Source organism: Echinops telfairi, unplaced genomic scaffold, assembly GCF_000313985.2.
Source record: "Echinops telfairi isolate 266 unplaced genomic scaffold, ASM31398v2 ScPeMD7_2291;HRSCAF=2852, whole genome shotgun sequence".
NCBI lineage: Eukaryota > Metazoa > Chordata > Mammalia > Afrosoricida > Tenrecidae > Echinops > Echinops telfairi.
This window is the reverse complement of record NW_022106189.1, coordinates 42,535,836-42,561,220: the sequence shown is the minus strand read 5'-3', so window position 1 is coordinate 42,561,220 and position 25,385 is coordinate 42,535,836. Positions and strand designations below refer to the sequence as shown.

General features: G+C 52.0%; 1 protein-coding gene and 1 long non-coding RNA gene across 2 annotated transcripts in view; one reads left to right on the top strand and one right to left on the bottom strand.

Moving 5' to 3' along the window:
- BCO1 (beta-carotene oxygenase 1) overlaps positions 1 to 16,195 on the bottom strand; it is a 34,650-nt gene extending 18,455 nt beyond the window's left edge. Inside the window, exons 1-7 of the mRNA XM_013005150.2 lie at positions 16,077 to 16,195; positions 12,860 to 12,988; positions 9,974 to 10,103; positions 7,930 to 8,077; positions 6,693 to 6,840; positions 3,963 to 4,186; positions 752 to 1,009 (exon numbers count right to left, since the gene is read on the bottom strand). Coding sequence (XP_012860604.1) covers positions 752 to 1,009; positions 3,963 to 4,186; positions 6,693 to 6,840; positions 7,930 to 8,077; positions 9,974 to 10,103; positions 12,860 to 12,988; positions 16,077 to 16,140 — 1,101 coding nt within the window. The 5' untranslated portion in view covers positions 16,141 to 16,195. The remainder of the gene's footprint in view (positions 1 to 751; positions 1,010 to 3,962; positions 4,187 to 6,692; positions 6,841 to 7,929; positions 8,078 to 9,973; positions 10,104 to 12,859; positions 12,989 to 16,076) is intronic.
- On the top strand, positions 3,760 to 4,418 carry LOC123522118. Its single transcript, XR_006680420.1, has 2 exons — positions 3,760 to 4,080; positions 4,191 to 4,418. It is a non-coding gene; the product is annotated as an uncharacterized LOC123522118 (long non-coding RNA).
- Positions 16,196 to 25,385: the final 9,190 nt, after the last annotated feature.

Sequence of the window (25,385 nt, the reverse complement as noted above, 5' to 3'; positions counted from 1 at the left end):
ATAGGAACTGGAAACACAGGGAATCCAGGGCGGATGATCCCTTCAGGACCAATGGTGTGAGTGGCAATACAGGAAGGGTAGAGGGAGAGTGGGTTGGAAAGGGGGAACTGATTACAAGGATCTACATGTGACCTCCTCCCTGGGGGCTGGACAACAGAAAAGTGGGTGAAGGGAGACGTCGGACAGGGCAAGATATGACAAAATAATAATTTATAAATTATCAAGGGTTCATGAGGGAGGGGGGAGGAGGGAGGGTGAGGAAAAAAAGAGGACCTGATGCTAGGGGCTTAAGTGGACGCAAATGTTTTGAGTGATGAGGGCAATGAATGTACAAATGTGCTTTACACAATTGATGTGTGTATGGATTGTGATAAGAGTTGTATGAGCCCCTAATAAAATGATTAAAAAAACAAATAGCTGAATGCGGTTTTGAACTCCCGAGTGTGTGGTGAGCAGCCTAACTTGTTAACTCCCCAGTCCCCAGGGCCCCTTACACATATCCACATCCACATCCACAGACAAGACTGGGAAGCAATACAAGAAACATCTCAGGGGGTGGGGTTTTGGCGGTGGTTGGTTTGTCCATCATGCAGATCTAAATTCCCTAAGAGGTTTACTATGAATGACTATGCACCAAGTCCCGAAAAGATGCTGGCTCACGTTGGCGGCTTGGGCTTTGAAAGACAATTGGATTGAGGCCAAGGTCACTTCCCATCCTGCTTACACCTTAGTGGCACTCAGACAGACTTACCTTGTCCACATGGAGGGGCACGGCGAACCTCTTGAGGGTCGGGATAGAGGTGAGCCTGGAGTTCTCGGCAAAGTCCCGGTTGAGGTTGGCCATGTAGAAGAGCTGGTAGAGGCTGCTATCCTTGTAGGCAATTACGTCAAAGAGGATGCAGCCATCCTCCTCGTAGGCGTTGACGTGATGGAAGACCACCATGGGGTCCGTGTAGTACTTGGTCACTACTGGCTTCCTAGTCCTCTGGTCAATGATGTGGATGTGAGTCTACAGGAAGGCGGACATTGGCAATGAGCACCCCAGAATTCTGAGGGCCCAGCTCTGTGCCATCCTGGTTGTGGTCTAGACCAGCTGGTGACTACCCTACCACAAAACTGCCAGGCGCCTAAGGTGCTCACCGGATAAACCCAAACCAAACTCACTGCCATTGAACTAATTCCAACTCATAGTGAGCCTACAAGACAGAACAGAATGGCCCCTGTGGGTGTTTGAGGCAAGTAACTCTTTACAGGAGCATAAAGTCTCATCTTTCTCCCTCAGAGCGGCTGGTGCATTTGAACTGCTGATCTCGTGTGAAGCAGCCCAAAGTGTAACTCACTATGCTACCAGGGCTCCCGCTCAATCCCGCTCAAACTGTCCTCGCGATCCTATCTTTGCAGTGAGAGGAGGGAAGAAGCTTTGAACCCCCTGGCCTCTGGATTGGCCTCCAGGACAGTGGTTGGGGAGAGGATGCACTGTCCCCTCACTCAGCTGCCTGATACATGGGGTTTGTGGGTGGCTGGGTAGGGAGGGATGGGTCATGTTAGCTCTCTGGGGATGGTCAAGCAGGGAAGACATTGCCAGGAGCCAAGGCCCTTGAGACGGGAGACCCTAACACCATCAACTGCCATTGCCCCACCTCAGAGCCCGCTGCTGCATCCAGTTTGCCAAGGCGTGGTTGCCACCGCAATGCCAGCCCCACCCCCCACCCCACCCCCGGAGGGCTACAGTGTGGAGTTGCTCTGACCTCGCCTCCCGGGGAGTGTCAGCTCCTTAGGCAGCTAGCTCCTCTCTGGGTGTTGCACGCAGCCAGTCTCACTCTGGGCAGAATGGGCCCTCCCTGCAGTCCGTTGCCCAATGCCAATGGGAGCAGTGTGCTTTCTTGCAACAGCGCCGGTCTAAGCATCCTCCTGCCCAAACAGCTCTCTGTTCCCCACCACCACCACCCTCACCCCACCTGGCTTGTTTGCCTTGCTCTCATCTTCTTCAGAGTCAAAATTTGAGTTTTAGGAGGGGGATTTGGAAGAGGCAGGCTCTGGTGGGGGGTGGTGTATAGAAGAGGCAGGCTTTGACTAGTAGTGTTGGGGTATGCAGAAGAGGAAGACTGGTGGCGTTGAGGGGTACAGCAGAGGCAGGCTTTGGCACTGTGTGTGGGTGGGTGGGTGGGTGGGGGTGGCCGAGGAAGGCTCTGGTAGTATTGAAGGTCAAACAGAGGCAGACTTTGGTCGTGTTGGTGGGGTATATCAGAAGGCTCTGGTCGTGTTGGAGGGGATTCTGTATATGGAAGTCAATATAGGGGTGCTGCTTTTTAGGCCTTTGACTCCCCATGTGTACTTTCCAGAAAGTTCTCCCCCAAGGCCTTCCCAGATTCTCGGCCTGGGAGATTTCCCTCTGCGGCCCACGGATTAGGAAAACTGCTCAGGGGGCTGCGGTGAGCAGGCCTCCGTGCCCGGCTCCTTCCGGCTGCGGGCATGTCGTGGCGCCCCCCTCGGTTTGCGGGGCACGGCACCCAGCAGGCCCACTGTGCTGTATCCCCAACAACCTGTGCTCCCGCATGTCTAGGGGGGCCCCCGGCCCTTCTCGCATGGCTCTCGAACCGTGCACCACGTTCTCGCCCACCCGACAGTTAAAGGGACAGTATGTGTGCATCGCTAGTCAAAAGCACTCTGCCAACCGCCCCGGCTCTGTTTTCTCGCGAGACTTGTGAGATCACGAGATTTGGGAGCCAGCTCTCGCGAGGCTTGCGAGCAGTGCGGGCCGAGCCTGCATGGCGCTCCCAGGGGGGTGGGTTCTTTTGCTGAGGAGCTGGAGAGCCACGACCGCACCGACGGCTGCCTGGGAGCTTAGTTTGGAGAAGTTCGGCCAACAACCAAGGACTGGACCTTCCTGTCAGGGGCGGGTGGGATGTGTGTATGTGTGTGCGGTGTGTGTGTGTGTGTGTGTGTCACAGACAGGTCTTGGGCGGCGGGGGGGCGGGGCGGGGGCGCCTTAGAGACTCAGGTGAACTGAGGGGGTGCTGGTTAAGAAGACGCTCTGAAGAGGCTGAGTGACAGGTTGAAGCAAAGCCTTTGGAGTCTATTCTGAAGGAGCCAGGAAATTTCTAGAATGGACGAGGCAGCTGGCTTGACCCCCTTGCTCCCTCAAACATCCCTTTCTCCCGCCCCTTGAGAAAGAGAGAAGACGGGCTTTAAAGTGGGGAGCCAGCCACCACGTACGTGGAACTGTATGTGAGTGCTTAGCACGGACAGCCCAAGGGGACCCAAGATGGTGGTGGTTCCCTCTGGAGAGAAAGGGGCCAGGGGCCTGCCCGGTGCTGCCTCCTATACTCCCCTGTTGTGTGACTAGGTAACACTGAGAATGACTGGACTTCTTTTTGGAAATAGAACAGAAGCAATCAAAGCAACCCTTCAAGCCCTCGAGTGAACCTGGAGGGAGGAGGACATTCTACCTTGCCATGGGCTGGAGGGTCTGTGGGGACGATGCCTGCAGAGCCTACGGCTGGGGATTGCAATTCATGTCAGGAAACCAAATGTGTACACACTGTTGAATGGAACACCAATTCACCCAAACAGGAAACATGAAGTGAAAAATCACCGATGACACCATCTCACCCTAACACATGGTGGTGGGGAGGTGCCAAAGGGCCAGGCTCTTCCTGGACTGCTCTGGGTGTCAGGGAGGATGGCTCTGTTGGGAGTCAAAGGTTTTCTTCAGAGCAATTCCCTAAGTGGATTAAAAATTATAAGAGCCAGGGTCCTCCCCCTGCACCCCCAATCCTATTCCAACTTGGGACATCTGACCCTGCTTCCTTTCCCCTGAATCCATCCCAGGGAGGACCTTCCCAATCTCCAGCCCTCTAACACTAAGCCTTCATCTCAGGGGGTCTTCCCAGGACCCTTTGCAACTTGGCCTGCTGTGTGCCTACCGGTGGCAGGGCCAGCAGCTCCCACCTGGACCTCACCTTGTCATCCTTGTGGAAGGACAGGCAGGATGCCCAGCTCACTCCCCGGATGTACGCAGTCGCCATCTTGAGAATGTCCAGCTTGAAGGGCTGCTCGAGGAAGATGATGTAGTTCTCGGTGAGGCCAAAGCTGTGATAGTAGCTCGGGGAGAGCAGGGAGCGGGAGGGGATGGAGCAGAACACCTCAGTGTGCTTCAGGCAGCTCGCCCCTTTCTTCTTGTCTTCTAGAAAAGAGCAACCCTCAGGAGCTGCCGCGGCCTGGCTGCCCCAGACCACCCTACCAGTAAGAGCCAACACATCGACCCAAGAAATGAAGACATTCTCAGAGAACTGCACATCCAAGACTGGACCACCACCAAGCCACTGTTAGGTCTCTAGGCCAGGGGTCACTGGACTTCAGTCCAGGAGCCAAATCCAGCTCCCCACCTCTCTGTGTAAAGGTTTTTTTGGAACACATGCCCTGTCTACGGCTCCTCTTGTTTTTGAGCTCCAATAGCATGGCTGAGTTGGCTCATAGCTGGAGCCATTTGTTGACCTCTGCTCTAGAGACTACTCAGTCCGTTGCCATCAACTTGATTCTGACTTCTAGTGACCCTTCAGGGCAGGGTAGGACTGCTGGCTTTCCAAGACTCTCTGTCTTTACAGGAGCAGACAACCTCATCTTTCTCCAGCAGAGCAGCTGGTGGGCTTGAACAGAGGACATTGCAGTTAGTAGCTCAGGGTTCCTACTAGGGTTCCTTTGCTCTAGAATAGTGCTTATCAAACTTGAATGTGCCCGTGAGTCTGGTGGGCAGTTGGTACCAGTGGACTTTGATGCAGTCTGCTAGGGTGGGGCCTTATTTCTCTCCAGCTCCTGGGTGATGGTGAATCCCAGGATTCACTCAAACTCCCTGCCAACAAGTCAATGCCAACTTACAGAGACCCTAAAGGACAGGGTAGAACTGTCTGAGATTCTGAGACTAACACTTAAACAGGGGTAGAAAGCCCCATCTTTCTCCCGTGGAAGGGCTGGTGATTTTGAACTGTTGACCGAGTGGGATTGCAGCCCAATGTGTAACCACTACGCCATCAGGACTCCACCCCAGGACCAAGCGCTGACATTTTGCTGGGGACCAACTGACACATATTCACAGGGTTTCCATGAATTTTCTTGGCTCTGCCCATTTTGAAATGCTGGTGAATGGGATGAATTACCCATTGCAATGAGAGGCTTTTAAATACATCTTGACAACTCAGGTAGGCTTACTGGCCCCCCTTTTAAAGGTGGGACACTGAGGCTTGGCAGCAGGGGCTGTCATTCTGACCAGAGTCACAGACTTAAGGCAGGAAGACACATCCTGTAGCCTAGGCTGTTTCTTCTGTCATCAGCAAAGTGTCACCCACAGAGGGAAGGAAGTGGATGGGAGTTCAAGCACCTGCCCTGCGCCCAGAACACCCTGTGTGCTTCGTACCAGCTCGTGTTGCCATTTCCTCTGCAAGGCTGCGTCTTCACCCACTGACCACAGAGCCTCCCCACCCAGGTCTGAGGCTGGCTTCCCCGTGAGTGATCTGCTAGCCTTCCTGGTGGCCGACTGTACACACTGCCAAAGAGCAGGCTGCAGTGGGACTGTGGGCTGGTTCTTGTCTCCACAAAACAAACGAGCAATGGAGGAAAGAACCCAGGCCTATGAGGCAGGATGCTGGCTGGAACCCCAAGGAGGCCCCAGCCTGGAGCCTGTCCTAGGAGAGAGGTCAGCAGCTCCTGTCAGCGGGGTGACTGTGGCATGCTACCTATCTCCCAGACCTTACTGTCTGCCCCTGGACTCGGACACGCAGGTGGCCCTGAGCTCAGCATCTCGCTAGTTCGACCCTCTTTCTTTTGTTGGCTTAGTGAATGAGAGTGCCCCATAAGAGTAATTGTGGAGTGTCTGCCAGATGTGCATGGTACCCTCTGACCCTGGGACTGGCACCACCCAGCAGGCTCAGGAGGGTCTACGGAACTAGGGGCCTTGGGTGGAAAGTTGTCTTCCTCATGGTTCTGCTCTCTGTCCCTGGAGTCCTACACTGGCTGCCTTCTGAGGCGTCGTCTCCTGGGTGTGGCTCCCCAAGGGTCTTGGGCAAACAAGACCCAGGAACCCTGCCCTCCGCCCCATGGGAACCTGCAATCGACCTGGGCTGTGCTCCAGGGTGCCGGTCCTAAGTGGAGAAGGTCCAGGAGGCCCCGAGAACAGGGTGGGGATCTGGATGCCTCCCAGCTCATCTGAGCTCCCCGAACAGCCTCTTGAACTTGACTTCAGGGGCTGGGCATGAAAGTGGGTGGCACCAACCTACCATACTAGAGTTTGTCAGGAGACTGACAAATAAATGGATGGGTGGGTGGGTGAGTGGATGGATGGATGGAGGGAGGGAAATGTGGGTGGATGGGCAGTTGGGTGGGTGGGTGAGTAGATGGTTGGAGGGAAGTAGGGTGTATGGATGGTTGAGTGGATGGATGGGTGGGTGTGCAATAAATAAATGAATAAATAAACCACAGCCTAAAGATGAGAACAGAAAGTCAATTTCTTCCTTCCATCTTCTCCCAAAGAAGCCCAGCCACTTCCCTTCTCCTCCACACGAGAATCCAAATTCATGGTGAACAGAATCACACACGGATGACAGTGTCTCTCTGTAGAAGGGGCCACCCTGGGCCACTTGTGCTTCCTGACACACACACCCTCACCCACTCCCCCCAAACCTTCAGCCTTCTCCTACCTGGCACTGTGCTGGGGATCCTAAACAACACATACTTCGTCTTCCCCTTGTCCACGATGGACGTGCCCATGTTAAGAACGTTCCCGGCTGCATCGTAATGAGGATGGGACGTAGCCAGGTTCACAGCCACGTACTGCCGGTAATCAACCTGCAAAGAGAGGGCAGCCACCGAGTTTGGAAAAAGCAGGGGGTGGCGAAATCCTCACTTCTAGATCCACATGGCTCATGGGTATTTCCACCGGTCCCCTGGCCTAGAAAGCAATGAAGATCACTCTTGGAAAAGGGCGCCTACAAGTGTGACCCGAGACAGCCTTACCAGGTGCGTCCTCTGGGAAGCAGGTCTCAGGACAGCAGCGAGCTGGTTCTGTTTTGGTGCTATTGTTCCAATCCCACTGCCTGGCCCAGCAGGGCCATCTCAGCACAGGAGACAAGATGCCTGACCACAGAAAGCTCGAGAGAGCAGCGGCCAGAGGGGAGGGGGAGCCAGAGAGCCCACTGTGGTGGTGCTTCTAGACCATTTGGTGAAGTTACTTACATCCTCCCCACAGAGGCACACATCGCCTCTTTGATAGGGTTCTTCTGGGAAAGGAGAGCTTACAAGGACACGTGGCAAAAGGACACTTGGGGTGACTCCACGGCTCTGAACAGGCCACAATCTCAGAACAATGGGGTGGTCAGAGACCAGCAGCTGGTTCCGATTCCTCCCCTAGAACAGCACAGCCTCCAGCCACGAGCCAGGTAACGGTCCTCTCTGCCAGCACTAACTCTCTCTCACTTTGTAGCTAGTGTACACCGGTTGGCTCTGTGCCGTCTCAGACAGAATTTCACAGCTAAGAAAAGCACTCACTCTAACGGATCGTTCAAATACATCTCCAGGATTTCAGGCTGGAGAAGAGTGAAGGCTGGGCCTATTGATTTTCAAGAAAATGTGGACTTGCTTCCCCCTTAGGAAAGGTGTCTGCTTGGGCGCTTATTTCTGTGCCCTTGCTCTCTGCCTCCCTCTTCAGGTCAATCCTGGGTAGGACTCCCGGGAACCCTGGGCGGTTCAGCAGTTCCGTCATCAAACTCTCTGGGAGCTCCTAACTCAGTGTCCGGTTAAAAAACACCCCAGCTCCTGCCCTGCAGGGTCTTAGAATCGCGTGCTCCTGGGACATGGGAAGCCCGGCAACCCATGGGATGAGTGGAAGGGACTCCTCCCTTGAGTCCCTGTGTGGCCAGAGCCAGGAAGTGCTGGTACCTTCTCCAGGGTGTCCAGGGTCTGCGGGTTGATTTTCCTGATGTAATTGGTTTCCGTGGTGGCGTAGAAGTCCCGGCCACACCGCATGATGTTAATCAGGCAGTTGTCGGTGAAATCGGGGATGGTGTGGGACAAGTAGGAGAACGCTCTGGGGAGAAAAGCGAATGGCCGTGCTCACCAGCTGCAAAGTTCGGCCTGGCACCGGCCCGATTTGCCCACCTCATATGAAACCCTGGACTTCAACGCAAGGAGAAAAGCTAGCGTGTTGCTAGCGTGTCCTAGCGGGCGATGGAAGGAATCTTGGGAACTCAGATTTCAAGAAGTCCATGGATACTACCAAGTTGAGTCAGTTATGGGGTGAGTCAGCCCTGTCTCCATGGCAGTCAACTGGTCCCCGTCCCCCCCCAAACCAAACTCACTGCCATCGAGCCGATTCTGACTCATCATGGCCCTTTTCCCCAGGCTATCAGAAATCCAAAGGTCTCCAGCAGTGAGAGCCAGCAGGAGTTTCTCAGCAAGTGTGCAGAAGACGTGCACAGACCACACGGATAATACAGCGCATCCCAGCTGTGGGCGGGAATGGGGGTCCACAGGGGTGCCTTCAAGAGCGTCGACACAATGAGTGTATGAGAAACGACAGCACGCTTCTAAAATCAGAGGCACTGGGTCTTAATTCATAATTACATTAGTTAGCTAACAGGAAGGAGGAAGCATCAAGGAGTTTCCGTGGAGAAGTCGGCACTTCCTGGGGTCCATGTAGTTGGTTTGTGCTCCCCCTACTGACAACTAGTGGAGCAGCAGGGAGGCCTCACAGACGTGGCTCTAAGTCCCTTCCTTGATTGGCTTCTCTCTGGCTCCTCCTCTCCTTCAAGTGTGAGGTCCCGCACCCACCCACCCCCACCCCCATCCCGTGCCAGCCTAGGTTCTGGGCCTGACACTGGAGAGATGACCCCAGTTCTGGTGGGGGAGGGTGGGGAGAGTGATTTTCCGTCACCTGGTCACTGAGGGCACACCTGATGGCCAGGCCGGCAATGCCTTTGTGGAACACACACTCCATTCACACGCGCCCATGTCCCGAAGTCTCATGCATGACCCAGATGCCCCCATCTCGTGCCCTATATCTCTGTCTCCACTTTGTTTGTGGCTTTGCCCAGAGCTGATGCGTTGATTATAAGCCAAAACAAATCTCAGCTTCCTCCTCCCCTTTGATATAAAACATAGCCTGTTGTATGCTTTCTGCAGCATCCTTTCCCCCTCCACTTTATAGCCTCCAGGGGCCCAGGTGGCGTAGAAGGTTACGTGTTGGGCTGCTAGCTATAGGCTCCGAAGTTCAAAACCACCAAACACTCCTCAGGAGAAAGATGAGGCTTTCTAATCCCGTCTAGAGCTATAGACTCGGCAGCCCACAGGGGTAGTTTTACCCTGTCCTACACGGTGGCTATTGTCAGAATCAACTAGACGGCAGAGAGCCTTGTGGTGAGTTGGAATTGGCTTGATGGCAGGTTTGGCTTGGGGGTTACAGCGTAACTTGGACACCTTTCTGTACAGGACATGAGCACACCCTATTCCTGTTATTGCTGCCTGGATTCTCTTCTGTGGCTTTGTTGTGCTGTACGTATCCTGTGGATGGACATTTGATCCCCCACCCCAGCTTCTCGTTGATATGAAATACAGCAGCCGTGGATGACTTTGAACATTGGTCATTTAAGCAAGAATAGCTCATGGCCAGAGGGGATGTTCAAGTCAGTGGTTCAAATCCACCAGCTGCTCCACAGGAGGAAAGACGTGACAGCCGGTTTCTATAAAGATTTATAGCCTTGGAGACTCTAGTGGGGCAGTCTGCTCTGTCCTCCAACTGGGTTCGGGTCTTACAAGCCTAGCTAGCTAGCACTGACCACGAACTACAGAGCACCCGGGACCTCAGGCCAGCAGCCACGGGCAGCCTGCCATCCACCTTGCAGAGGATGGTCAGAGGGGCTGAAGCTAGTTGTTTGGACCATCAAGACCACCGAAAAGCGGGACGAGATTCAAAATGGACAGTTACTTGGAAAAAATGTTTTTGCAGGGGTCCGGATAAGCCATCGTCCCGAACTCCGACACCACGATCCTGTTGGCCTCGATGTTGGCGGTGTAGGTGTCGCTGCGCAGGTACTTGCTCCTGTAATAGACCTCACCTGAAAGAGAAGATGCAGCAGCAGCAGCTCAGCCAGGCTCCTGTGCCAGACTGTCCCTTCCCCGCCAGCCATCCCAGGACAGTGGGCTCGCTAAAGGGCAGGCTCCCTGAACGTGAGCTTCCGCTGCAGCTAGACTCTGGGGGCGCCGTCACCACCTCTGGCTTGGAATCTACTCAGTGGCCGTGGGTTTAGAGTCACATGTCACACCCTTTTCCGCCCGGGGAAGGAGCTCAGGTGTCGTCCTGGGTTATGGGGTGGGCTCCTCACTACCAGGTCAGCAGTTCGAACTCACCAATCTCTCCATAGAGAAAGAAGAGACTGTCTACTCCTGCAGCCTGCGAGACCTTACGGGGCAGTTCTGCTCCATCCGATCGGGTCACTATGAGTTGGAATGAACTTCCTGGCCATGGGTTCCAGTTTACTAGCGGACAGCCTAACCCCCAAGTTTGTGTGCACCGGGAGGGTCACTGTGTGCATGCAGAACCCGTCGGGGTTCACCAGGCCCGAGTTCATGCATGCATCAGCAAGTGTTCGTCCAACACGATGAAGGGCCGGGAGGGGGGGGCGTGTGGGTATAACTGTGAGCAGGGCGGGTGGGTAAGGCTCTACCCCTGAGGAGAGAAAGTCTTCCTGGGGCTTCTCAGTGTCCACAGACTGTCTTGCTGGGCTTGGTCCCAGGTCAGGGGCGAGCCTCGAGCCCTAGACACAATGGTCAGAACACTTTCTTACAGAGTCACCATGATAGCTAAGGCTTGCCAAGTGTTTACAGAGATGGAGCGACACAATACTTGGAAAAAATCTGTGGGAAAACGGACCGGCAGGATCATGGGATTATCCCACGAGCTTTCTGAAGGTCCCCTCACAGTCCCCACAATGGATGAAAACATACCACCAATCAGGAAGACAGTGCCCAGCCAGCCAGGTTTCCTTCTGTTTTGCATGAGGTCACCATGGGTTAGAATTGCTTCAGTGGCAACCACCGTCCTCACCACACCACCCAAAGTGCCTGGCATGTAGCCGGTGCTCAACACAAACTGCAGGCAATACTGAGATGCAGAAGACATGGTGGTCCAAGCCAAGGCTCGGAGGTTCATCAGAATCCACGCTTTCTAGCATAGCCTTGTACCTCCTTGTAATTCCCCCTCATTCTACCTGTTTCCACATCTGGAAATTGGGAGTCCAGAACCCTACCCCTCCGAGGACTGGGAGGATGAAGGGAGATGATGGGGTGCCCTTGATTGGCGAAGGCTAGAATTCTACATTGCTCAAAAAGATCCTGACACTGGCAAGACTCTTCTGGGGATCTCAGAGAGCACATGGGCATCTGCCTTATGGTCATCCTGGTGGCCCTGTGCCAGCTGGTCCTTTGCTGGTCCCTCTCTGCAGGATCCCACCATGAGGCACTGACTAAGGCTCTTAGGGCCCTGCGCACACTCTGGCTGGAATGCCGGGCTCTGTTCGCTGGAAATGTAAACACTCTGCCCAGGCTGGGTTGTAAACAGGCAGCCCGTTTCCCATAAACAGCCCGCCACGGAGTGTGCCTGTGGACATCCCAGGGGCCAAGGGGAATGTGTCTCTGGAATTGCTCAAAGCTGGTGCCGAGAGGTTGAGTTTAAAGGAAGAACCCGGCACATGCCCTCCCACCCAGGGCAGAGGGGCCCAATTAGCCACATTCCTCCAGGAGGACCCATGTAAACAGAACTGGTCAACTTGGGGATCTTTAGTGGGAGGGAGGAGGAGAGACATGTATCTGGGGGTGGGGGTGGGGGGAGGCCAACATTCTGAAAGGCTACTCTGGAATGACCACAGTGGAAAGGCGCCAGCATTGGAGGAGCGCAGTGCTCAGGAGTTCATTTGCTTGGAGTCTGGTGGAGCAGTGGGGTACAAGTTGGGCTGGTAACTGCAAGGTCAGTAGTTCGAAAGCACCAGCCCCTCCGAGGGAGAAAGACGAGGCTTTCTACTCCCATAAAGAGTTAGAGACTTGGAAACCCCAAAGGGCAGTTCTAGTCTGTCCTGCGCGGTCACTGTGAGTCAGAATCAACTCAATGGAGGTGATTTCGCCACTTTGCCTCATCAAAGATCGTTTTGTTAGGGCGCCTGCGATTCACTAATCTTGATGCCCTACTGAATGAAAAACCCATACACAGAACGTTCATACTTCAAAAGAACTTTAGACTCACAGAGAAAGAGTTCCTGTATACCCCTCATTAAACGTCCCCTCCTCGGATCCATCTCTCCCACTCATTTTGCAAGAAGAACTTACCACTCAAAGAACCTGACCGGCTCTCTAGGGAGGCTCGGTGGTAGGCTAAATAATGGCCTTCAAACAACGTCCTTACCCCCCAGAACCTGTGACTATGCTACCTGCACCGGGGCCTCGGCAGATGTGCTGAAGGATCTGGAGATGGGACCTGGACTGTCCGGTGGGCTCAGTGCCATCAGAAGGATCTTTATAAATGGTAGGCAGGCAGGGTCAGCGTCAAGGAGAGATGGTGACACAGGCAGCAAGGGAGAGAGACTGGAAGATGCTATGTTGCTGGCTTCAAAGACAAAGATGGGGCCACGAGCCAAGGCCTGCAGGCGTCCTGTGGGAGCTGCAGGAGGTTCGGGAATGGGTTCTCCCTCGGGACCCCCAGAAGGTACAAATGCCGCTTCTGACCTCAGAGTGGTAAGAAAATACATTCAGGGTGTTTCAAGCTACTAAGTTTGTGGTGAGCTGTTACGACGGCAAAAGGAAATGCACGAGGCGCTCTTACTGTCTCTAATCGTGAAGCTGTGGAGCAAGGCCAGGCCATCAAACCAGTGGTTGTACCTGGTCTCCCCCACTGAGTGCATCCCAGGCCCGTTCCGAAGCAGGATTCCCTGCAGCCAGGTTGGAATCTTGCCTGTGAAGAGAAAGGCATGCCGACTTAGTAGGCCAGGCCAAACCAAAGGCTGGAAGAAACGCCGTGGGATGAAGGCCAGATGGTCTCACGTCGGCTAGGTGGGCAACTTGGTCTAGAGCAGGGGTTCTCACGCTTTGAATCACCTGGGGGAGGTGTGGGTGAAAACCTTGTCAGGCTCCACCCAGAAAGCCTGATTCTGTGGGCCTGGAGGGAGGCCCAAGTGTGGGTGCTTCCAACAGGCTCCCAGGTGATGCTGATGTGCGGCTCTGGGGACCACCAACAAGACCACCATCTTGGTGGGCTCCGGGTCCCGTTCAGCCTCCCAGGTTCTAGGATTCTCATTTTGTAAAGTTTCCAAGGGTTTCCACGGAGCCATGAAACGTGATGAAAGTAAGGTGTAAAGGTATGGGGAACTGGTGCGGGCAAACTCTGGAGCACAGGTGGGTGAACTTTGGAGATGGAGGAACCAATCCTGTCCCTCGCAACAATTAACAAACGATTCAAGAGCCATCTATATATATATTTACAAACAAACGACATTGCCATGATCTGACTAACAGCCTTTAAAATTGTTCAGTTTTTCCTTCAGAGCCACAGGTCTGAAAGAGAGTCAGACCATCTGGCTCAGGAGTCCAAGTGTGCAGACCCCTGCGCTACAGCATAGGCTCCCAGGTTTATTTGGCTTCCCGCCCCCTTTTCAGAACAATCACTCAGCGCCCCGCCCCCTGGCAATGAAAAATGTTTTGTACTGTAGCACATAGTCGAGGGTAAAGTGTGTGTATCTGCTTTTGCAGCTCCCCTGGATTGATCCAGTGCCCCCAGCCTCCCCCCCAGGGAATGGCATCTCCCACTTTGGAAAACACTGGTTTAGAGCATACAATTTTAAGTATTATAAGTTCCCCTTTTAAGATTAAAATGAACAGTAAATACACGATTGCTTTTTTGGGGGGGAAATATATATCCATCGTAAGCCTATATAGTCTATCTCTTAAAATTCAGAGGGAATAGAGACATATTAATAATGCTTAAGAGTGAAGAACAAATATTTATAAATATGCTTGACACAATTGATGTATGGAATGTTATAAGAGCTTCCAATAAAATGATTTAAAGAGAAGGAGAGAGAGAGAAGAATGCAATGGGTGCTTATGCATTTCTCTGTTCTTAGCTGCACGTCCTAATTTTTTACATACAAATATATTATATGTTGTATATTTTATTTAAAATATTATATAAATGTGTAATAAGTGTGGTATAAATATATGATATCGGAATCTATCCTGTATAAATATATTGTCTCTCTTAATAGAAAGATATTTACAAATATAGATATATTACGGACGTAGATCTATTTACAAACAGAAGGACATCATCTATACATCTCCCCAGGTCGGGCAAAGCATCCACACACCTGGCTGTTGCTGACAAAAGGCTGGAGCTTCCACAGAGTTGACACAAAAGAAAGGCCTGGAGATCCACTTCAGCAACCAGCCCCGGGACCCCTCTGGAGCACACTTCTGCCTGGGCACGGAGTCAGGATCAACTCCGTAGCAACTTCCGACTCAATGGTTTGAGGACCCAAACTCATGACCATTGGATTGATTCCCACGGGTGGCAACCCTATGGTGATCCCGTGTCAGTTTCCGAGGCAAATAGCCTCATCTTTCACCCTTGGAGTGGCTGGTGGGTTTGAACTGCCGGCTTTGGGGTTAGCAGTCCAGCAGTAAACACCACCACCAGGGATCCTTCGAAGATAGTATCTACATTCTTCTGACTACAAAAAACCCCCAAACCAAGGCAGTTCTTCAGTGATCTCTCTCTCGGCCTCTCCTCCTGCTCCTGGGAAAGACACCCAGCCCAGCAGCCAGAAGGTGAGCCCCCCACGGATCAGCCCAGCTCGCTGCGGCAGCAGGGCCCAGCACGGGCATTCTCAGCACAGTCGCCAGTGTGGCCCTGGGGCCCCACCCAGCCGCTGCCCATTAGAGTCTATACCAGATGGTGCCGGGAGAGAGGAGGTGAAACAGAGGAGGGGCCCACGCTCCCTCCAGAGCTGCTGCTGCCCAGCTTCTCAGAGCCAGTGTGGTTGGCCGTGCAGGTTGCCACACGCGAATTCCCACCCAGGGGCTCAAGGAAGACACCCTCCCAATGAGCACGTGCACACGTGCGGTCTTGAGCCCACCTTTCTCTGCTTTGAAAAATTGGTTTGGGATACAGATTGGCACAAATGGAGCATGCATTCGGAATAGGCAATATTTTGTAGTATCAGCCTAGGCTAAAGAGATATTCTATATGACAGTAGAAATCTATTACATATATAAAATTGTACATGTGTAGCTATTGAAAGTAAGCGTTCTATTAAAATTTTATTATTATAACATTAGATCCTATTTCTATTTTTTTTCCCTCTTGCTAGTTTTTGGGAGCTGCAAAATCCCTTACCCAGAGCCATCCCTGGAGATCGAGCAGGGCTGCCCCATGGGAGTTCCTAGGCTGTGGTCCCCCCTGTCCTCCAGGGTCCCTGTGGGTCCGAAGAGACGCCATGGCGGTGAATTTGGAGTTGCCGTCCTTAGAGAGACAAGACGCTCAGGCCTCTTCCTACAGAACTGAATGAGCCCAAACCACCCGCCTTTCGATTTGCAGGTGTTGGAACTGCCAGTGCTCCTACACACAAACACACACACACACACACACACACACACACACACACACACACACACACACACACACACACACACACACACACACACACACGGCAAAAAGCATGTGGGAAAATCCCATCATCTTTTCATTCTGTTTTTTCCCCCCAAACTCTCTTCTATACAGAACACACGCACACTCAGTGCCTGGGGGGAGCATTATTCCCAGAACATTTCTTCTGGAAAAAGTGAGGCTCCCCTCATCTCTCTGGATCTGGTGAATGATGCTGCATCTCAGTACCCACTGTGGTTAATGGGTACACGACGGAGTCCTGGTGCCCAGTATTTTACCCCAAAGCAGACAGCAAGTATCACTTCCACAAGCAGAAAACAGTGCGCCTGCCAACACCCGAGAGAGACTCCGCCTGGGACACAAAGTGACAGCTGCTCACCTGTCACCTGGGCCCTCACGGGCTCCTGCTGCTCCGTCCTGTTTCGGCCGAATATGACTTCCATGGCTGGTGAGTCCCTGTCCCTATGCTCAGCTGCAGCTCCCGCAGGCCCTCCCAGCCCGTCCTCCTGGTTGTCTCTGGGCTGAATGTTCCCTCTGGCCCTGGCCGGGGCGTGTTTAGAAGATGTTTGGTCAAAGGTCAACTCTGGGAGCTCTGAGGCAGAGCTAATCTTTAATCCTCCCTGATCCTGTTCCCAGCTCTGGCCCCCTCATTTTCACTCATGGTTGAACCAAGACAAACTGGCCACCGACCCCCCCTTCCGTGCTCCCGGCTCACCTTGCACTGAAAGGTCCTTACAGGGAGGAATGCCGCACCACCACAGGGACCCCCAAAGGAAAGCATTTGTCCCCAAACAAAACTCAGAAGGCAGGACAGGGAGGGGGAGGAGGAGGGCAGAGTGTTGGCACCATGAGGGGCTACACCTGGGGGCCACACAACAAACCACCTGAGCTCTGCACCTTTGCACCTGACCCACCCACCGTGGAAAACAAGCGCTCATTTCTCACTGGGTTCTGTCCCCTTCCCCGGGGGCGGGGGGCGGGGTGAAGATGGTTCGTGCCCAAAAGAAGTGGGGCGCTCAGATGACTTCGGAGCTCAGGGAATTCCGGAACCCCTCAGTCCATCGCCCATCACCTCCTGCTGCATGGCAGGCATCCTTCTTCTGTCGAGATGGGAAGGATTTTTGAATGATTTTCATGAAAGGCCCCCGAAGCTTCCTGTTAAGGAGCTCTGGTAGTGTAATGGCTGCCCTGTTGGGATGAGAGCCACAAGGCCATCAGTTCAAAACCAGCAGCCGCTCCGAGGGAGAAAGAGGAGGTTTTCTACTCAGAAATCCACAGGGTCAGTTCTACCCTGTCCTCTGAGGGGGAGTGGACCCAGTGGCAGAGTGTGGGTTTGGGGGGGGTTGAAAGCTTCTTGTTTAAAACATAGCAAGGGCATCCCCGGTGTGGGACTTTCTTTTTTGGAGGAGGTCATATGTTTGGGGTGTCTTCAGAGATCTGCTTCCTGGAGGCTCTGTGATGGGAAAGGGTCTGGCTTCTCGGTGTCATGCCAACCTCACCAGCAAGCCCCAGGGCTTCAAAGCTGACCCCCAGCATGATGTCAGCAGTGACCATGTGTGGGAAACTAACAAACGTCATTCCCACAGATTCTCCCCTAACAGCTATGCTGCCTTAACGTGAGCCCATGGTTGATTCTGCCTCCCTGTCTTCTCTGGAGGTGAGAAGGGCCCCTGTAAGCACAGATAAGAGACGCTTCCCTCTGGGAGCAAAGCGGATCACTCCTCTCGAGTTCAGAACAGACAGCATGTACGCCTTAGACTCCAGGGCAGTGGTTCTCAACCTGTTGGTCACGACCCCTTTGGGGGTTGAACCAACTTTTCACAGGGGTCACCCGATTCATAACAGTAGCAAAATGACAGTGATGGGGTAGCAACAAAAATAATTTTATTGTTTGGGGGGGGTCACCACCACATGAGGAACTGTATGAAAGGGTCGCGGCATTAGGAAAGTTGAGGACCACTGCTCTAGGGGGACAGATCTAGTTTTCTAGGGCACTTTCAAAGGAGAGGGGATTGTTGCTCTGCAGAGGGTCAAGCAACTTTGGAATCAGTTGTTCTTTCCGTTGTTTCTGGGCTGTGGTTCTGGGTCAGCAGGTCTTGGGGGCTGTTTCGAGCCCTGGCTTCAAGGTTAGGGTGTTAACCGAGCCAGTCCTCACAGTGCCCTTTGTTCTCACTGGTCCTTGGCTCGTTCCCTTAGGAGACAGGGCAGGAGCCCCTGTTCTGTCCATCACTTCTCTCCATGGCAAAGACTGCTACAGCCGTGGCTGCAGAGTTTGGGCTCAGGGGAGAAGATGGGGTCTTGGCGGCCATTGCTGCTGGCAGCCCGTGGGAGCACTTGGACTCTTGCTGCCAGCCAAGGCCTCCCAGCCCCCCCTGGGTTTATCCTTGGGGCCTTGGTGGGGATCAGTCCCGGCTCCACCCCCTCCCTTCACATCCTTGAGAGACAGGCCCCGTGGTGACCCAGCCAGCCAGTTTGGGGTTTCTGTCTGTTTAGCAGTGAGAGACTAGGAATTGGGAGATGCCTTTTCTTAAAGCCACCTGTTTCATGGGATGGGTTGAGCCTACGAGACAGTCACATGGTTAAGAAGGAAATGCTGAGTGCAGAAAGAAGCACTTTTTTTGCTATGGGGGGAAAAGTCCTAATTTGCAAATTAGGTAGTCTCTACTGCAAACTGTGGCCTGGAATAAGTTAATATTTTCCCTTTGAAGATATGTTATCATATCTAAATTACTGTTTCCCAATTAAGTTAGCTTCTATATATGATGCCTCTAATTAGGCAGCTTGATAAGTTGCATGGATAATGTTCAAGGTGACAGGCAAAGTCCCCACAGAGCAGAGGTGGCAGCTGCTTCCCTGAGAGAGACCAACCTTGGTGCTAAGTCCCAGGAAGAGAAACTGCTCTCTGCAGACCTGATTTAGGAAAAGGGTCTAGTGGGTGGTAGCAGAGTCCTCCTGGCCTCCTGGAGTGAAGACTTCCCCACAAAGCAAAAGACCATAAATGATGCCATTCATATTTAATAGGATTCATTCATTCTACAAAGCCTGACTGAGCCACACTATCTACTACCACTGCCACAGAGTCGATTCCACTTCATAGCATCTCTCTAGAGGGTTTTAGAGATGGTAAATCTTTCTTCGCACAGACAGCCTCCACTTTCTTCCTCGGAGCAGCTGGTGGTTTTGAACCACTGATCTTTTGGTTCTCAGCCCGATGCCTAAATGGGAAAAAATAGCCCCTGATCTCAGCAAACTCCAAGTCTAATAAGGGAGATAGATAAACAAGTAATAATAATTACAATATACTCTAAGTGCTACAATTTATGCAATGAGAATCATATGCCCCACTGTGGTAGTTACATAATTTTGTGTCAGCTTGAAGTGTAGGGGTGGAGTCTAGCCTGTCAATCAGGTCACAGTCAGATGGTGTCTCCTTGTGGGCGTGACCTCCTCATAAGGAGGGTCCTGGTAACCTCCCCCTCTCTCTGCCTTCACCTTCCTGTTGAAGAGCCATGCTGAGAGCTGCCAGAGCCCTGGGATGCCATCACCGCCATTGGATCCACAGAACTGAACTTACCGGCGGGGGCCGGTGATGTTCCTGCATTCTGCATCATTGCATGTGGCTGTGTCCGTCTGAAGAGGGACTTATGGACTAGTATCGGACTTAGAGACTAACATTGGACTTATGGACTTGATCTGGACTGGGATGGGATGTTTGCTTGATATATAATTACTTCTAAATATAAAGCTCTTGCTTACACATATGTATTAGTGTCACTAGATTTGTTTCTCTCGTCAACCCGGCCTAACACACCTACTTACAAAGTGGAATGGGTAAGGTTAAAGTGCAGAGGGAAAAAGAAGTGTCTTCTAATGCCTGAGCTGGAACAGTTCAGTTTCTCACCCTGTATAAACGTCATGCCCAATCAGTGATCCTTGGCAAAAATTCTATGTAACAAAGCAGTGTCCATGTCACAATGGAGACGCACCTCGAAAGCACCAAGCTGAGCGAAAGATGTCAGTCGCTAAAGGACAAACCCAGCCTGGTCTCAGGTAGATGAAATAAGAAAAGTTCTTTGGTGTATCAGAACCAAATTTTATTGGTGGCTGCGGGGGGTGGGGGTGGGTTGGTGGGGGTGGGGGTGGTGAGGGGGAGGGGGGAGGGAGGACAGAGGAGCTGTGCTTAGGGAGCGTCCATTGAAGTTCATGGTGGCAATGATTTAGACGAAGACAGTGACAATGGATGTAGACCTGGAAGGATATATATCAATGCCTCCACACTATCCAGGTAGAAATTGAGCGGGCCTCCTTTTGTTCTGCATATTTTCATCACAATGAAACTAGTAATCAGTGATGAGTGACCAGTTGGATTATAAACTGGATATTTCTACCTTCCAAGTAATGTTTCATATTGTTTCCTTTTCTACCTCCACCCTAAACCATTGCCCTCACTCCTCCTGATCCCTTGGGAGAAATCTTCTCCTGGCCTCAGTCCCATCCCCACCAGCCCACCTTGTCTTTGCCACAGGAGACCTGGCTGAGCTTCGAACCTGACTGTGCCACTTGGCTGCCTAAAATCTAGAGTTTAGCACAGTGTCTGGCACATAAGAGGTACTCAACATCACTGGAATGGCCGGTCCTGTTGGCTCTGCTGATAAAACCAGCCAGGAAGGATGGAATGGAGTAGGAGTTGTTGGGGGTGGGGAGCTGATGGAAAGAGTGTCTCATTGATGGTCCCAGAATGCCAAAGCCTTCCTTGTCCTCAGTAGCCAGTACAAGCCACAAGTCTCCCCCATGGTCCTCCATTGGGAAGTTGGCCATGCCTGGTCACACCTCCACCCCTTTGAACCTGCCACTGCCTCTCTCCTTCCCTGTACACGTGCTACAGACTTACACCCTTGTCCTAGAACTCCTTCAAGATGGGCGCCTGTTCTCTGACGGCTCCCCAGGGTTGGCGAGGGCTTGTTATTTCACTTCCTGTGCCCTCAGCGACATTTCACAGACCCCCTCCGTTTTGCTGTTGTTCGGTGCTGTCGTGGTCGTTCCAATTCAGAGGGAACCTATCAACAGCAGAAGGGGGCAATGCCTGCTCCCAAGCCATCCTTACAATTACTGTTTGTCTGAGCCCACTGGTGCAGTCACAGTGTCGATCTAGCTTGTCGAGGGGCTTCCTCCTTTTCCTCTACCTTTCTTCTGCAGGGACCAACGTAGCAAAGGTGAGCAAACCTACCGATGAGTCCAAGTGTCAACACTCAGCAGCATCAACAGGACCGGCACTTCCAGTGATGCCCCCCCCCCATAATAAGGGTCCCTGGGGGGAGGGGATAAGGGTGGTCAAAGAGGGGATAAGGGGGAGCTGATACCAAAGAGTTCAAGAAGAAAGCTGTTTTGAAACTGATGGTGGTAGCAATTGTAAAATTATGCTTGATCTAACTGAATCATGGATTTTTATAATATCTACAAGAGCTCCCAATAAAATGATTAATAAAAAAGAAAGTAGTTTGTCTTGCAGGTGGTCCAGCAGTGCAGTGGGGAAGAGAGACACAGAGGGCCAGGCATGACGGGGCAGGCTCCGGCCCATTACCACTGTGGGCTGCTGGGACTCATCGGACACACAAGCAGGCCCAGGACTGGGGTGTGGGGACTGCCCTGTGGTTCTTCTGTTGGCCTCCGCAGCGGCTAGTGAACCCACATTTTCTCATGTGCTGATCCTGTTCACGGACACTCACAGCTGGACCAGTCACTGGAAAGCTGCTCCCGCAGGCCCAGCCACGCTTTGCTGGCTTTCAGAGCTAGCACCGTCTACACAGCGCTCAAGCCAAGACTGGGGCTGACAGCACTGAGATGTGCCCCACGCCCAGGAGGCTGACAGCACTGAGATGTGCCCCACGCCCAGGAGTCTGCAGTCTGTCAGAAAGTCAAGAGCACGGACTTGGAGTCCACCCTGTAGACTGGCATGCATCATCCAACGTCCCCCAGCATGCTCCAGGCAGGGAAGAAAGGAAGTCTCTCCCCAGAGATAGGTTATCGCTGTGTGGGGCCTTGCACATAGTTTTCTCATGGGAGTCATTGGAAGTTTGGCCCCTAGAGATAATAGGCCAGCTCTGCCTCAGGCTGTGTCCCCACCCTGCGAGTCGGTGATGTAACACAACATCCTGACAGACTCTGGCCCCTCCTGACCTCCATCAGCCTGGTTCTTCCCTCTCTTGGAAAGGGAAGGACCAAAGGGCCAGACCCAAAGCCCCAACAGATGGGGCCAGCTGGGCCATGGAGACAGACAGAGATGAAAAGAAGTTATTCCCTAAAGTTGATACGGAGGGAGGGGTAAGGCACAGCCATTGCCTGGGGGATGTTGGGTTTTTGTTATGGTAGCTGGACAAATCTGGAAATGGATAGCGGTAATGTTTGCACTATATAATGGGTGTCATTAATGCCACTGTTTTGCACACACACAAAATGATGATATGAGAAATGTTTTGTTTCATGTCTTTTTAGTGTGCGCGCGCGCGCACACACACACACACACACACACACACACACACACACACAGATATGCCTTGGCACACACACATATGAATGGGAAAATTTTCAGTTTCTTAACTCCATTTCTCCATGAATTTTTCAAAGCTCCCTAATATATGACATTGTCCTTAGAAAATAGAGAGTAAATCTCAACCCAAATGCCCATGAACTGACCAGCCCACAGAATGGGCTGTTCCTCATGCATACGCTAGAGAAGACAGACTGGTACAAGTTCCCTTGACCTCCCCTCGGCCCACTGCACCCCCAGGAACCCTATTCCACTTGCTGTCTCGATAGGTTCATCAATCCTGTAGGTTGCATTTTAACCTAACTATGTCTATCATAATTGACTACAATGTCCTCTTTCTGATAACAAGGCTATTCACGTTCTTCAACCAGGGCCAGAGGAGATTCACCAAGGGGCTTTGTCTATGTGTAGATTCTGCAAATGTTTTTTGAGCTTCCACTGTCTTCTGAAAACCAGGTGTTCACAATTTAAGCTCTGATACCATTCCCAGCTTCAGATTTGGATTATATTATTTACAGTCCTTGAATCACACATGCTCATGTCCTTCTTCCATGTGGACTTCATTGATGACTCACTCAGATGGTGCTCGTTTGAAACCAACCTGTAAGACCCCAGATGCTATTCTTTCTGATAATGAGGCACCATCTAGTTTGTTATAGCACCCATCTCTTCAGTGATCTCTTTATGAGAGTGAGCATCAAGCAGGGCCTTGTCCTAAGAACTTCTTGTTCTTATAGTGGGGCTAGAATTAAGCGCAAGCCTAAAATCCATTTACATATCTATCGTTTATATATGTCTCTGGTTCACCTTAGAGACATCATCGTCACTTAATGTTAGAGAACATTATCAGTCATCTCCATGAGATCTAAGGTAGTCCTGTTGATAGTTTCATGAATTTGGCCAATGGTGTGTCATTTAACACAGTGGAGAAAAGGAAGTTATAAAAGTATTAGCTGGCTACGAACTGCAGTACATGGATTGTTGACTTGCACAGATTAAACTCTTAAGTGACTGGACAGTGTGGGGTTAAGGGGAGAGAGGGGTCCCCCACAAATCATCACAGGTCCGGTAGGTGCAATTGTACAGCGATAATAAGTAAAGATTATAATAAAGTCATAGAAAGCATGAGAGGTAAAAGATAGAGTAAAGTAATGGAATCAGACACAATTCATGGTAGCATTGCTCACCTCAGGCCCGCTTGATGGTCCTCGTGTGGGGAACTCGGCCACGAGATCAGGAGCAGCCTCAGGGACCAAGAACCAAGGAGCCTCCAGGCCCCCGAGAGCCCGAGAGAGCTCCTGGGCCTCGGGAGGTGGAGAGAACCTCTTCTTTATTGCTAACCAATCGTTATATTACTTTCGGGGGACATCATTACAGAATCACACGTCACAGAAAGGGGCAGTACAATAGGCATACACATTGTAGGAAGGAGATCTATGATAGGCATAAGCGTAACAGGAAGGGGATGAGCTAGGGGTGTGCCCATAGGAATGGGAAAAGATGGGCGGACCCTGGATTCATGATGGCAGCCTAACCTTGGTCATCCTTGGGCGGGTTTGACCTCTCTGGTGTCTCCTAAAAGGAAACAGACAACTACTGTCCTTATCAGAAGGGAGTGGGCCCTACTTGTTGTGGGATAAACAGTGGTGTCTGCTTGCTCCAGGTGGCTGATAGTTCTTAGGGAGAATGACCCCTAATCTACTCCTGATGACCTCCAAGTGTACAGTCATTCTCAAGCAGCTAAGTCTGGCACATATTTGGGGGAGACAGCTTGAGAGAAATCCTTTTGTTTCCCACAGGTCAGGTCTGACTTCCCTGATTGCATTCCTTGCTTATCAGGCAAGCAGCATCTTGGAAAGGGTCAGGAGAACATCTGCGGTGGGACAGGGTATGTCAGGATATCCTGAGGGGGTGGGGCAGCTAGGTGCTGGCGGTTGAAGCTATAAAAAACGGAGTCCTTCATGTTAAACTGGATTACTACATTTGGGAGTTGGAGTCAATACCATGGCCACTCTTGGGATTCCCAGGCAAAGGTCAATCCCATCCTAAAAGCCATTCTAGAAGCAAAGCCCCTTAGGCTGTGGCCAAGCTGGACATTTAACCCATGGTTTCCCCTCAAGACCAGAGAGGGTGGTTCTCTGTCCAACATGTGCCTCTTTGTCCCCCCAGATGTTGAAGAAAGGGGAGATAGCTGACCTACTGCTGCTGAAGATGCTGTCTCTTGGGCATTGGAGGAAAAAGGGCGGAGCTGTAAACAACCATGGGAACCCTGGGGCACTAACAGAGGCCCGTCCCCACAGCCCACACATGCTGTGCCCCAGCTTTAAGTGTACGTCTGCGCATACTGGCCAACAACTGAGGGCGAGGACCCACAGAGCAGAACTGAAACTTAACTGCGACTCCACCTCTGCCATTTTATTGTGTCCATAGAATAGTAATAAATTAAAATAATAATAACAGATTAAGCAACACACACAGACACATGCCTTCACACAAAATGGCAATGACTGTGCGAGTCTGTTTAAATGTAGTTCCTTATAGAAATAAAGACTGCCTGCAGTTAGCAAGAAAGAAACGGACTCTACAAACTGATGATTTCTTCTTGGTCAATCAGGGGTCACCTTGGAAAGTTTCCAGTGACCTACACAAGCGGTGCTCAGGCCCAGCTGCATGCCCAAGCCTCAGGACCCTGTGGAGACATCAGGTGGGACCCAGGTGTGGGACCCACACACCAATGGTTGTTTTTTTAAGCTCCCTCAGGTATCTAGTGGTGCAGTGGTTATGTGTTAGGCTGCTAAGTATAAAAGCAGCAGTTCGAATGCACCAGCCACTCTGCAGGAGACAGACATAGCCTTCGAAACCCATAGGGGCAGGTTCTACTGTCTTATAGTGTCAAATGAGTCGACATCGACTTGATGCAGTGGGTTTGGTTCCCTCCAATGGCCCAGGGAGGCTCTCTCCTCTCCCTTCCTTCTCAAATCCTGACTTGTTCCCATGTGCAGGCATCCCACGGTTACACAGGAATCAAACCAATGAGTGGTTTGGGGCAGCAATGTGACCCAGTTCTGACCAATGAAAATGAGTTGAGGTCTGTAGATGGCTTCTGGAGTAGTGGTTATGCATTGGCTTTGATCTTCAGCG